Genomic DNA, 14,169 nt, shown 5'->3' on the forward strand with positions numbered 1-14,169 from the left:
TAGACAGTAGGTGACGTTTTTGTTTGAGCGCCAGATGCATTGACGCAAGTGTACGCACAAATCGATGAGTTCGTGCCCATGGTACAGAAAGAAGATGAATCCTACGTAACCCTTACACCTGTTCTTGACTTGAGGAACTCCCGCAGCAATACAAAAAGGGTCGGAGCAGCTGCGATTCCCACAAATGCCACTGCCGTGATGTTCAAATAGAGGGATGTTCCATATCTTACATAACTTGCGTGTGAGGCAATAACATTGGGAATAAGTGCAGCGACAACAGGTGGGTAGCAGGCACATAATTTACCAATGTGCCATTCTTAGGCGTAATGAGACACAACTAGGCCTGTGGCCTTGTGTCTTGTTTCTAGATCTTCTGCCGGCTACGAGATTCATCTCAACTTACCAATTCGCGAGCGAACATCTCAACTGAGATCGTCCGGAAATGAGAGTCGAAACAATTTCCCCGTCGTCGTACACTGGTTTCCCGCCAAGTCAGTAGCGTCAAGGCGACACTAGTGTAGATGTAACAAACGGCTCCCGCCACGTACTAAGCTCCCTCGGACGGAGCGGCCTGCTTACCCCTAAACTAACATGACTAGCTGGATCCTTACAATGCTAATCTGCAATTAAAACCACAATTACGATCCTGTAGTTTCAGGCCATGTTCCTTTCCCCCCCCTGATTTTCGACAGAGTAGCACAATGCTTCCTGTGCCTGGCCCCTAATACGTGTTGTTCATCTTACTAAACAAAGCCATGGATCAAAAAGGCGTTTTTTTCCAATCAGCTACCACGATCTTCAATCTCGGGCCATGTCCTTAGTTGAAAGGCAAACTGTAGACGTGCCGGTTAAGCGTAGATAATGCTACACACTAAAGCCACTGCCGGAGAACGGAGGAATCCCAACAAACTAGTGATTAACCCCAATATTCATTGCCTGTAAGGTATAATAGACATGGAACCCGGTAGGCAGTATCACTGGGAATAATCACTTCGAATCAAACAACGGCAGTCTCGAATTCGTCAACATGGTCCTCCTTAGCAAGTTGGCAGCCACTGTCGCTGTCTGCGTCCTTCCGGCCCTTGTCGGGGCTCAACGGTCACCACCCCCACCTCCGGGCCGCGGCCCCCCAGTCTGGGGCCCTCCACCCCGTAGTCCCCCGCCCCCAGGACCACCAGGTCGAGGACCACCAGCCCGAGGACCGCCGCCTCCAGGGCCTCCGCCTCCAGGGCCTCCGCATCCGGGGCCACTGGGCCAGGCAGCGTCAGTCGCGACATCGGGGAACCCTGCATCGCGACCCACGACTTCGCAGGTATCTGCCCGAGTCTCGATACGACCTACGTCTACAAGTGCAGTACAAAGGCCTACCACAACCACTTCAACCTCCTCCCGCCCCTCCGCCGCAGCTGTATCGTCGTCCACATCCAGCAGGCAGGCACAAGTGTCCCCATCGCCATCCACACCGTATGCGATTACGGGTCTGAAGACGGGCGTAGACAGCTCGTCTGGTCAGCGGCCGCTGCGCCAGAACATCAATGACCTTCAGGCTTCCGGTGCACAATGGTAGGAACCTGCCACATTTTCACACAATGCAGTCATGGTAGGCTTACAACATTACAGGGATCTGTACATACTGGGCCTTGCTGCAATGCAAAACGATGCTCCGGAGAATGACATGTTATCGTACTTTCAGATCAGCGGTATGTGCACTACCAAAACATAGTCGTTGTTCGGAACTAGACTGACCAGGTTCTTAGGCATCCACGGGCGACCCTACATCCCTTGGAACGGCGTCCAGGCGGTATCGGGTGGTTCCGGCGGCGGCTACTGCCCTCACGGTGTTAGTATACTCGCCGTTTACAACAATGCTCGTAATACTAACACATACGGCCTCTCAGAACGTTCAGTTTCCTATGTGGCATCGACCATACGTTGCTTTATTTGAGGTACGCACCTGTTCAACAGGCAATCTAGACAGGGCTTCTAGCTAAAATCAGCGCAGCAAGTCCTTGGCAGCCACATCCAGGCCATCGCCGCCAACTATAGCGGCAGTCGCGCGGAAGAGTACAAGACAGCAGCCGATAACTGGAGACATCCTTACTGGGACTGGGCGGCCGACGGCGGTGCCCAGCTTCCCTCGATCGCAACGCAGGCAACCATCACCGTTAACGGGCCTGGCGGTCAAGTTAACATGGCAAACCCATTACTGGGATACAAATGGCAAAGGTTCCCCTTGAACACGGCCTCCAGCTACTTTCCAACGAGTGGCGACCGTAACTGCTGGGGTTTCCCCGTGACGACGCGGTGGCCGGACTCGAACGGGAACAACCGGCCAACCTTGGCCAACAGAGAGCTTAGCCAGGATGATTTGAAGGCGAATACGGTATGTGTGAAGCGCTGCACCAAATTGGTGGTATAACAGCTGTAAGGAACCGAATTTGTCACTGATGCCCCCTCCCAGTATAATGTCTTTACCACCGCCACAGACTACGAGACGATGGCCAGCACGGGGAGCTCTGGAAACAGCTTCGAGGACGTACACAACTCGGTGCATTCAGCAATCTACGCGGTTATGGCTTACATAGAATATTCTGCCTTTGATCCGCTCTTGTAGGTTCCCCTCACAAAGTGACATGGTAGATGTCTTTCCCAGACTGACACGCGTGGCGCCACCCAGCATGTTGCACCATACCAATGTCGACCGCCTCATCGCCATGTGGCAGGCTATACACTACAATGACAAGACGCAGACCCAAACCTTACCATCCGGAGCTCTCTTTGCCACGGCAGCCAACACGCCAATAACCGCAGACAGTCCTCTCAAGCCCTTCTACCGCGACACGTCTGGCAACTTTCACACAGGCAGAACGGCCTCTGAAATCAAGAACTTTGGCTACTCGTATCCCGAGATCATTGACTGGAACCAAAGCCAGGACGCCCTAGCCCGCCAGGTGACAGTGTCAGTCAACCGGCTGTACGGCCCGAGCAGCACAAGCAGGAAGGTTCGCCGCAAGCATCGCCGTTCCAGCTGCAACTCCCAAAGAAATCAAGCAGGCACCTATGCACCGCCGGCCACATTCCAGCCTGATGCCCCGCACAAGAAGTACTCGGCCTTGGTCGATCTGGAGCGCAGCGAGCTGCCGTTGCCTTGCAGTGTCTCCGTCTACGTGGACGGCGAGTTCGCCGGGAAGATAAGCGTCATGAGCATGCCGGCATCAGGAATGATGCATAGTGCTGTGTCGCTCAACACGGCATTGGAAAAGCTGGGCAAGAGTATGGCCATCCCAGAACCCCAGGGAAACAACAGCAGTTCTACAACAGACAGTACAACGGTGCAACAGCCAGCGGTTTCTTCTGACGACAAAGAGATCATTCAGAAGCAACTGTCCGTCGTTATACAGAGCGTGAGTACAATTGAATCCTAGAGGTGTTGTGAACTATTGAATTCTAACCTATGATAACAGATAAATGGAACCATTGTCCCAGTTTCCTCAGCGCCCTCCCTCAAGATGAAAGTCGAGCTACAGCATGTTGCGCCGCCCCTATCTGAGGACAGCTTGCCAACCCTAACTCCTATCACTACGGGTCCTCTGGCTAAGCCTGTAGACTATAGTGCGTAGTAGTGACATATTGTTAGAAGGTGGGGTGGTTGTAAACGTTATATAGATAATATGTTTTCTTTTAGTCAACTAATCACTATATAATGTAATCGAGAGATAGCATCTAATTAACATTCTCGACTTTGTTCCCTTTCTGTTATCATTATCTAGGGAGATGCCTGTTACCCTGACTGAGCATATAGGGATGGCGGAAATGCAATAACTACTGTGACATTGATTCCTGCCTTCTTATGACTCCCACCAGGTATCCCCTGCATCCATCCAAATCATGACCTAGCGCGCCTGAAGTCTTTAAGGTTGAGTATCTGACCTCGTATTATCCATCCGAGATTGTATTGTAGGCTTCCAACTGCCTGGATTGTCCAAGTTATCATCAAAGCTTGAATTTTGCGTACTATTTGTTAGTGTCCAAAATATCCAAAAGCCACAATTATTGATCGCTTTGTTCTCAAAAAAGCCGTAATGATAAAACCCTAGCAAAAATCACATCACTCCTTTACTTTAAACAAAGCTGCCTTCTCTTATCTATCCAATTGTCTACATCGTCCCGTTTAACTACTGTCAATTCCACCAGTTCAACCAAAGTTGTCGCTTACGTGCGCCAGGCCGAGCACATGCCATGACCCAATGCCGAGAATGGCCTAGGACAATATCGTAGCCTCTAGGCACAAGCCTTCGCGACATTATTAGCAACAGATATGCCAAAGATGGCAGCAAGGGCATGGTCGTGTAAGTCACGAGGAATAGAGTGGAAAGTAACCACCCGGTATGCAACGTTACAGGCAGAATATTCAACGATTATTGCAACACCGATGCAATGACCTAACGTTTGACTAAATGAATGGAATCAAATATTTCACTATATGCCGGGTGCCACAAGAAATAGTCTGGCTATGTTTACCATGGCTCATGCGCCGCTTCGAAAATAAATGGTATGGTTTTCGGCACACGAGGTGCAAGGATTCGATTCTCATCAAGCTGGAGTTGAGACCTAAACTCACTTCTATCGTGACAACATTACTTGAGATTAGAAAGTATATCTACACAACGGGACGTTTTCAAAACCTTGTCAACCTTCTGCTTCGCTGAAAACCTATTCTAGATATCTAGGCGGAGTGGTTAATTTGGAACAAAATTGACCCTGCGCGAACTTTGAAGCCGTGTGGGTGCGAAGCCATGGTGGAGTAAGAATCTAACGGCTTTAGAAATGTATTTAAAACAGATGGTGTGGCTAGTATTTCTCATGATGTCGCTTTGAACAACCTACGCGAGGACGCTACAGACAATATCGGGTATCAATGTCTTGCCATAACGACTCCATTCTTATTAACAAATTCCTCATATATCCCGGTTGAACCAGGCATACCAATTGCATTTTCTATTATAAACAATATCCACTTGCAGATACTGAACCACAGGTTACGTCGTGCCACATATTATTCAGTCACTGCGTTTGAAGTTGAAGAGTTCTTATGTGACACTCTTGACGGCGGAAGCATCATCCCAGCCGTGGGGTAATGATGAAGACTAGTGAATTTGTGTAGAGCTGGATACTAGACATTAGAAACGTTAACATCAATATAGTATTAGAATCCTTTATTTATCAGAGAATTAGATCATTACTATGCTGGCATTGCCTTCCACACTGATTCTAGTCTAGGTAAATAAACGCATATACGTGTAGTTGCCTGTCTTATACATACTAGTCACCGGACACTTATTTTCCACTAGGACCAGCCACTGCGTCATTCATGAGATCTCATTCAGGACATGAACCTAGTGCCATTGTTGAACTGCGCCCTAAATTCGATAGGGTCCCTGCGGTGGAAGGCGTGTCGTGTCCTGCGCTGCTGCCGGTTTCTACGACGACTGGCTCCTTTCGATCGCTGAACGACCTCTTAACTCTCCACATTAGTCAGTGCCATTCCGGATGTTCGGCATTTCTAGGTCAGGGAGGCGCTTAAACATGGCATAGACTGACGTAAGCGCTGAAAAAGCGCCTTTCTAGTGCGGTTGGGGATCTCCGTCGCCGTCGCGAGCTGTCTTAGCGCGGATCAGTCGGCAACGAAATGCAATAGACGGCCGTTGTTGTCGTTGTGAGTTAATCGTGCTTTATTCAAGAAGCACATTGTTCCGGTTCCCTTAGCATGATAATCATGACTCTTGGACTAAGAATATAGAACGACTTTTAATCCGAAGCCCAATTCGCCTTCCCCTGCATTAGCTCGCCTTTTCGCTTCACATAAACACGGGACCGAAGTAGCTTTGCGGTTAATACGAAACATCTTTACGAGCACACACTATTCTTTGATATCCGATAGGCACATTAGCACAGTAATATTCACCTGCAGAAAGGTCACTTCGGACGAGACAGCAACCCGTAATACCCGACCTTCACCGAGCCTAACCCCAAGGATCGAGGAGATATTGCCGGTGGCCGAGTTTTCGGCACGGAGTGGCTGTCCTTTTGACGTCCGAGACCACAGAAAAGCACGATGGCTAGAGGATTGAATCAACAAACTAGACGGTGGTTCGATGAGTATATAGCTTATACATGCTTACACACTTCTTGGCATTCGTCACACAATCAAAGTCTACTCGTCCAAGACATTAGTCTACCAATACAAGTCATCTGACCGATCCACTATCGTTATTTGACTTGAATAGCCACCCAAGATGGTAGCCCTGCAGACTTCCAAGACCCTTGGGAGCTGGCTTCTGTTGACCCAAGCTGCCTTGTCTCAAGACAAAACCAATGGGTGCGCCACTTCCTCCCCCCTACACCCCTTTCCCCGCCTGTTGTGACGCAGGGCTCTGAATAACTCATCCGCATTGAACTGCGCTTACTCAATAATAGGAAATCTCCCCTGGGGACTATTGGGGCACCCAAGCTCCCGCCCTTCCTGACAAACAACCCGTTGCCCCAAGGCAAGCCGTGGGGACCGCTCACAGTCGATGGAACCAACCCGTACTCCACCTGGCCCAACACCGGCGTCACTCGTAACTACGACTTCACCATCAGCCGCGGGACAGTTGCTCCAGATGGGTATGAAAGATCAGTTCTGCTGGTTAACGGGGCGTTCCCGGGACCAACTATCGAAGCAAACTGGGGCGATTGGATCGAGGTTAAGGTGACCAACAATATCACCACCGGCACCCCTGAAGGTACTGCCCTTCACTGGCACGGGTTTCTCCAGAAGGGCACCCAGTATGAAGATGGCGTACCTGCAGTTTCAATGTGTCCTATTGCACCCGGACAGACGTACACCTACAGGTTCCAGGCTTCACTTTATGGCACCACTTGGTACCACTCTCACTACTCGTCTCAATATGCCGGCGGCGTGGTAGGGCCCATGGTCATTTATGGCCCTGGAAAGCTCTCCGCTGATATTGACCTCGGCCCGGTCATGCTCTCAGGTAGAAAAGTTCCCGCTGCTTGCTGACCCTTCCCTAACATTCTTTCCCCGTACGCCTATTATAACAGCCAGCTAATATCCATCAGATTGGTACCACGAACAATACTACGACCTGCTGGAGGAGATGTTGAAAGTCGGAGGAAGCGGCCTAGTCTTTTCGGTCAACAACCTTATTAACGGCAAAGGCAACTTCAACTGTTCTGATGTCACCCCTGGAGACAACACCAAGTGCACCAATGATGCCGGTCTCTCCAAGTTCGTATTCCAGACAGGCAAGACCCACCGTCTCCGCCTCATCAACTCTGGCGCCGAAGGTACACAGCGATTTTCTATTGATGACCACACTCTCACGGTTATCGCCAACGACTTTGTCCCAGTTGAACCCTACGATACAAAGGTCGTTACTCTTGGCGTCGGCCAGAGGACGGATATCCTCGTCAAGGCCAACGGAAACGCTAATAGTGCCTACTGGATGCGTAGCAACATCAGCAGCTGCAGCTCAACCAACCAGCCCTTCGGCCTTGCTGCCATCTACTATGACAAGGCCGACCAGTCAAAAGCCCCAACTAGCCAAGCGTGGGACGTCGCGGACCCTGGAACTTGTGTCAACGATGATCTCTCCCTCACTAAGCCCGTCTTTAAGATGGCGCCTGCCAACATCCCTGTTACCCGAAACCTCGAGATCAAGCTCTTCCGTAACGATTCTGGTATCATTCAATGGTCGCTGGGGGGTGAAGACTTCCGGGGCGATTATAACAACCCCACGCTCGAACAGGCCATCAAGGGTAACTTGACCTTTGACGCTCAGTGGAACGTCGACAACTATTCAAACAACGGCAGCATCCGTATAGTCATTAGCAACAACAGTCCTGCAGCGTAAGTCCATCCAACAAAGTCTCCTATGCAACTAACCAACCGCACCTTTTACTTCTCCCTTACCACGCTGCTTCTATGTAAATTAGACTGACGCGTCTCCGCCAGCCACCCGATGCATTTGCACGGATTTAACATGTATGTACTGGCTGAGGGCCCTGGGCTCACCTGGGACGGGACCATCACCGACGCCCAGAACCCGCAGCGCCGCGACGTCCAGCTGGTACGCGCCAACGGCCACATGGTCCTGCAGATCGACACCGCCGACAACCCGGGCGTGTGGCCGTTCCACTGCCACATCGCCTGGCACGCATCGGCTGGCCTGTTCTCCCAATTCCTAGTGCAGCCCGAGAAGGTGAAGCAAATCAAGCTCCCTCAAGCCAGCCTGGATACCTGCAACCAGTGGCAGGCCTGGACCCAGAGAAACATTGCCGACCAGATCGATAGTGGCTTGTAGAAGTCCGAGGGTCCACACAGATTAATGGGGATAGATATACGCACCAGATTGTTCCAATTATTATACATGTATATTGTAAGGGAAGAGTAGCTTTGTGAGAACGGGATATAGGTGCAAGTAAACCATAGAATGAGTTATATCAAGCAAGAGGCACTGTAGTGGCACCTCCTATCTTGTCTCTGTGTCGTTAAGTCTAACTTAACTTCTATTGCCAACTTTGGCACACGCTGCCTTACATCCACACATGTTTCGCCGTGACAGTACGTTATGTAACAGACCTATATACGGCATGGGATAATAGAAAACTGCTTTGGGAGAATGGTGTTGTCGGCTCCAAGGATACGCAAGACATCAAGGCATCTATTTGGATTGGCTGGCTTGATTCTTCAGGCGACAAAAGCCGAAGCACTATGTGTTCTCAAGGCCAAAATTGCCAACATACTCTCAATTCGCGACCCTACCACAAGCGAATGCCTCTTGCAAAAACAAAGAAACCATGCGTAAGGGCGCGACATACGTCTCTACAGTAGCCTCATCAGACTCGACTGTCGACAGCACCACCGACGATCCAAGCGCTGATGACATACACCGATAATCATTAACTCTTCGACCGATTCAGCAATATGAAAAAGAAAGACAGTTAGGATTATGCTTCCAGGGAACAACTAGCACCGCTCAAGAACGCTGGGGATGCCTGGGCCAACCCCCTCGAAACATGTGACGAGATTGAATCAGCTCTTGGGGGACGTCAATTATCTCGCAACGGTAATTTTGAACGTCCGCCAAGATCGGAACCGCTCGCAATCCTTGGTGCATGCTCAGATACCATTGACACCCGCCAGTGGCGACCTGGGGCATCTCAGCTGGCCTATTGGTGTGGCAGATGCTCCTGTTGGCCCACCCCCCACGAGTCTTTCTTTGAGCAACTTAACCGAAGCAAGTCAACAAGTCATATATGACATCCCTCAAGCTATCTACAGGGACTTTATGCTTCCGGAGGTCATATTGCTAGGTAGGATTAGCGTTGCTAAGTTTTTTGTTACTCTTTCTATTTGGCTTTAGCTAATAAACCCTTGAAGACAGTAGATTTACAGGCGAGCTGTCAATTACCATTATTTCTCCCAGTGTTCCTACCAAACCACTTAAGCCTTTATCTAAACCTTACAAGATAACTCTTCTCTTGCCTATCCTGTGCCATATGAAAATCACGGTTAGAATGGGGTCATAGGATTATGTACTTTCCTATAGTTCGCATGAGACAACGGATGTACCTGTAAGCGGCGTTCTGCGTCAACCAGTTGTGAATCAAGGAGTGCTGATGTATTTCAGTCAACTACTAGACTAGGAATAGTTGGGTTTCTCTAAACCGCTGGCGGTGCTGCGCTAGAAACATGGAATAAACTTTCCATTAAATATGTTAAACATGATAGAGATAGCCTCAGCAGTTCAGTTCCACTGCAATTCATATAATGCATATTGCCTCTAGAATTTGGTAAAGTGCTAACAGAATTTTATAATATACATGGTTGTTTCTTCCTGGATGTCCCCTACTGCTGAAACTCTGCCTATCTCCTTGTGTCCAAAGAGTAATTACTACCATAAACATAGCCGATCAATGCTCTAACCGCTTCTCATACTCAACTGAACCAACCCACTGGCCTTTCGACTTAAACATCTTCTCAACTGACCGCACCTCTTTAAAGCCTAACCTGGTTGCCAATTTTCTGCATCCCGCGTTCTTTGGGTCGCATTCGATCCCCAGGCTATTCAGCTTTGGAACAAGCGAAAGTAAACCCTGTACGGCCTCTGCGGCGTACCCATGCCCCTGTGCCGCAGGCAAGAACGAGAACCACAGGTCCCCATGTAGTTTCTCATGGCTGATACTCATGCCCACACGGCCGATGAACTGCTGTGAGTCCTTCAGCTCGACAATCAACTCCAACACCGCACGTGGGTTAGCATGTAGGCTATCGAGGGCTCTTTCTACGTATTTTGCTGCATCGGCTGCTGTCATGGGTTCATAAAGTTGATACTGAACAATTTCAGGTAGGGACTCTAAGCAGTGGATGTGTAAGGTGTCGTTTGGAGTGAAGTCGCGCAGACGGAGGCGCTCTGTCGTAAGATTGTCGACAAGAAAAGGTTCCATCTTGATTTCCGAGTGTAAACGGTTGACTTCGGTTTATATTTCGTTTGCTGCGAATGTTCCCTCTGCAGTAATTACGAAGCGGGTCCTCTGAGGACAAGAACGTGAGTGGTCGTCAGGATAGTGATTGAGAGCGCGGTGGGTGAATTATTATCTGGAAAGGTTAATGAAACAGTGAGCAAGAAGATTCATGCGGTAGAAAGGCGTCATTAGCAATAAATATATTCAATAACTGCCTGGAATATGATTGCACCGTCTGTGTGGCAGAAGACTATGTGAGTCACGCCGAGATCTGGCAAAAGGTGTAGAGGGGCTCATTTGTGTTGATTAGTCTTGTTCAGTGGACCAAACCCTGTCTAGGGACTCGATAAGCACACACTAGACTCCCCATCCATAGTGCCAAACCGCGAACACGGAGCGGACGAATTCGATCTACTCTGCGGATATAGTGTTAGGTTTTTATAGGTCTATCCGTAAAAGCCGAATCGTGTCTAAGTAGTATATCACAAACCGTGTATAATTATTGGACGGGACAAGATGCATCACACACGGCTTTTGCGATGATCTACCGGGAACCTGTTATCTTCTAGTTGTCGCTGTCACCTGTGGGACTCATAGGGATTCATGTCCATGTTTCCGTCATACACCATCATGTCATCAGATCCGTCACACCCGGATACGGCCTTACCGAAAGTGTAGCTCTTGTCCACTGTCTAGAAGACTGCTTCCTCGGCTTCCGAATACAAAGCTTAACGAAGGAGAAAGACTCGACATCATATTACCCCCCCCCGCAATCTCAGTCTTCAATTCAAAAAAGTTAAAGGCACGCCTTCATTTGCATCCATATTACGCCCGCACAACGCCTCCGCTGTACCATTCCTATACCCCTTTGTGCTAGAATTACAAAAACTCAATACGTTCAACTACAAGACAACATCTTTTTCAACGCTTGGACTTCTGAGCTTGGCCTGCGTGTCATCCGCTGCGGCTGCTTACATCACGGTAGGGGAGCTTCAACGGCCTCGGTATGTGCAGAGCGGCCTAACCTCGTCCCGCGTTCTTGTGCAAGGCCATGGCCCGGCAGTGGTAATTGTCCCTTTGTACCGCCGTGATGGCGGGACACAGCTATGACGTAAGTTGAAAAGAAGAAGGTTGAGAGTCGATTTGATGGGACTTCAAACCATGATCCTACCAAGGCATCTCGTCATCCTTACGCCTTACACGCCGCAACCCGCTGGAAATACCGATAATGTGCGTCGAGGTCGAGGTTAGTAAACTGGGTGCCGCTGTTACAATTCGTGTTATACGACCCCTGACAGACTAAGACCTCTTCAGGCGTGTAGTCGATCTTGTCGGCACCCCCCACCGAGAGCCAATATTCTGTGTCGACGTGGTAATAGCCAAACTGGTGACCCGGCAGTCGCGGCACCGGATCGTCCCAGTGGGTGACGCGGAACGTCTGGCCCGGCAGACCGTTGAAGAACTCAACGAAATCCTCGTTGCCGATGCGCGGAGACCCGTAGAGGTAAGTGTCGATAGGGATACCCATACTCTGGCGGAGTTGGGCCGCCGACAGCGTGGCCAGGGCCGCACCCAGACTGTGGCCCGTGGTGACGATGTTGTAGTCGGCATGAACGCTACGAAGTCCAGGGACGATCGCCATGACGGTCTGCTGGATGTCGGACCAGGAGTCCTGGAAGCCTTTGTGAACTTTGCAGCCGGAGCACAGAGGCGAGTCTACCAAGCCGACGTCGAGGCTGTTTGCCAATATGTCAGTTATAACATTGTCGTTGCAGAAGGTCAAGAGCAGGACACTAACTTTGTTATCCAGTCACCAACGTTGCTGCTGCCGTGGAAAGCGACTACGATCGTCTTTGCCGTGTTGTCGAGCGCGATGTAGCCCCCATCCTGCCCCTCGGTAATACTGCAGCAATGTATGTCAGTCCAACTGATGCAGCCGTGCTCGGACTGTTGGCGATGCGAGACGTGCTGACTTACTCCAGAGCCGTCACGATGTGGGTATCATGCGTTTGAATGAGGGGGCAGGCATCGTTAGTGCAGGAGATCGAGGTGCTGGTCTGGAGGGGGTCCGAGTTGCAGTAGGCCGCCGCCGTGTACTGGATGAAGGTGTGGAAGTTGTTCATCATGTCGGGTGTTACAGCACCCGAGATGGCGCCGCCGCTGGATGCTACAGAACGCATGGTCAGTGTACAGCACAGAGGTGGGGGTGGAGGGGTGCCGCGTGGCTTACAATGGCTCTGTCCCATATTGGCGGTTGATTCCGGATGACTGGCTGAACGAATGACTGGTTGAACGAGCGATTGGCCGAACGAGTGACTGGCCGAACGAGTGACTGGCTGAACGAGTGACTGGCTAAAAGAAGGAGCTGGTAAGTGACTACTTATGGGCGGGCTGAGAAGTCCAGGTAAGGATAATGGCTGCTCTCTCGACAACCTTGTGGGGTTCCAAGACGAAATACGACATTGCAACGTTGGGTGACAATGTTTCAATAGGCTAGTGCGTACATAGTATGCGTATCGCAAGGTTCACGCAGGTGAGTAATCATATTACCACGCAGTAGTCCAGGGTAGCCATGCGGGGGCTGGCTGACGCTCGGATCCGTTCTTCAATGATAGCTCTACCCGCGTTAGGATGAAAACCAGCCGCTTCTGTATACGCGCCACGTGGTGAGATGTCTCGTTGCTCGTTAAGCGCTCATTGGGCAAAGCAAGCCCAAAGCAAGCCCAAAGCAAGCCCAAAGCAAGCCGATCAACCTGCCATCTCATCTATGAGTATTAATTATGGATGGCATGATATTCTATCTTTGAGCATGAATTGTGGAGGGCACGCCGTTTTATCTACGTAGTATGGCTGGCATTGGCTAGTCAAGAGTACTCGCTAGTCAAGGGAGTGACCAGATAAGCTGATAATGTCCGCCCCTTGTCAACCCAGGAGTACCGTGCTCTTTACTAGTCCAAAGTAGGGTTAGTTGCTAGGGTGGGTTGGGACTTGGGTTGAGATCTTACTACTATTGGTTTGGTAATGGAATATGATAGGGTTCTAAGCACATCCACTAATAGTACTCCGTAGATGAGATCTATTACGCACGGTACTCTTGTGTTGACCGACGTGGGGGGCATTATCAGCTTCTCTGTAGATTCCTCCGTATGTATCCGTACTCCGTATATCCGTACTTGGCCACGACTCAAGCAATACTACGCAACGTGATCAATTGGCTCCACTGCGAAAAGTGTGGCTAGGGGTGCTGTTGCAAAAAGCATCAAGTCCAAACGCCTTTTCCTTGAAACTCACCAGGTTTTTTGTGCAACGCAGAAAGGGGCCCTTCTCCCCTCTTGTATCTGCCATGCCCTTTTCCATCTGGAGTGATCCAGCTCCCTTGCCTTCTTAATCGCCAGGGACACAATATGCTCTTATCACTACATACTTAAACTGTTAGTATGTGTTATTTCTGTCTACTAACTAGCAAGGTTTTGATTTGCATTAAAAGGACAAAACTAGTAAACTTATCCCGAGTTTACAAAATTGCAAAACCCTGAGGGATATTCTGAGCACCTTGAAACAATATGCTTCTGCTATCATGCACATTCATCATAGTATACTCGGCCATACATGGATCCTGGTTATTTCCGCACACTCTTA

The 14,169-nt window shown here is 49.9% G+C and overlaps 4 protein-coding genes across 4 annotated transcripts; 2 read left to right on the forward strand and 2 right to left on the reverse strand.

Moving 5' to 3' along the window:
- Nucleotides 1–1,027: 1,027 nt before the first annotated feature.
- Nucleotides 1,028–3,620, forward strand: GLRG_11501 (uncharacterized protein; the record flags this gene model as incomplete). Its single annotated transcript, XM_008102185.1, has 7 exons — nt 1,028–1,563; nt 1,621–1,700; nt 1,758–1,840; nt 2,003–2,383; nt 2,462–2,610; nt 2,678–3,404; nt 3,465–3,620. 7 exons carry the CDS (start codon nt 1,028–1,030, stop codon nt 3,618–3,620), a joined length of 2,112 nt encoding a protein of 703 aa, XP_008100376.1.
- Nucleotides 3,621–6,296: 2,676 nt separating this feature from the next.
- Nucleotides 6,297–8,366, forward strand: GLRG_11502 (multicopper oxidase; the record flags this gene model as incomplete). The annotated part of the gene is made up of 4 exons (XM_008102186.1): nt 6,297–6,379; nt 6,478–7,037; nt 7,123–7,912; nt 8,018–8,366. The coding sequence occupies 4 exons, from the start codon at nt 6,297–6,299 to the stop codon at nt 8,364–8,366; spliced, it is 1,782 nt and encodes a 593-aa protein (XP_008100377.1).
- Nucleotides 8,367–9,978: 1,612 nt separating this feature from the next.
- Nucleotides 9,979–10,512, reverse strand: GLRG_11503 (acetyltransferase; the record flags this gene model as incomplete). Its single annotated transcript, XM_008102187.1, has 1 exon — nt 9,979–10,512. The coding sequence occupies one exon, from the start codon at nt 10,510–10,512 to the stop codon at nt 9,979–9,981; it is 534 nt and encodes a 177-aa protein (XP_008100378.1).
- Nucleotides 10,513–11,719: 1,207 nt separating this feature from the next.
- Nucleotides 11,720–12,710, reverse strand: GLRG_11504 (lipase; the record flags this gene model as incomplete). The annotated part of the gene is made up of 3 exons (XM_008102188.1): nt 11,720–12,266; nt 12,329–12,433; nt 12,508–12,710. The coding sequence occupies 3 exons, from the start codon at nt 12,708–12,710 to the stop codon at nt 11,720–11,722; spliced, it is 855 nt and encodes a 284-aa protein (XP_008100379.1).
- Nucleotides 12,711–14,169: the final 1,459 nt, after the last annotated feature.

This window comes from Colletotrichum graminicola (genome assembly GCF_000149035.1).
Source record: "Colletotrichum graminicola M1.001 genomic scaffold supercont1.90, whole genome shotgun sequence".
Lineage (NCBI taxonomy): Eukaryota > Fungi > Ascomycota > Sordariomycetes > Glomerellales > Glomerellaceae > Colletotrichum > Colletotrichum graminicola.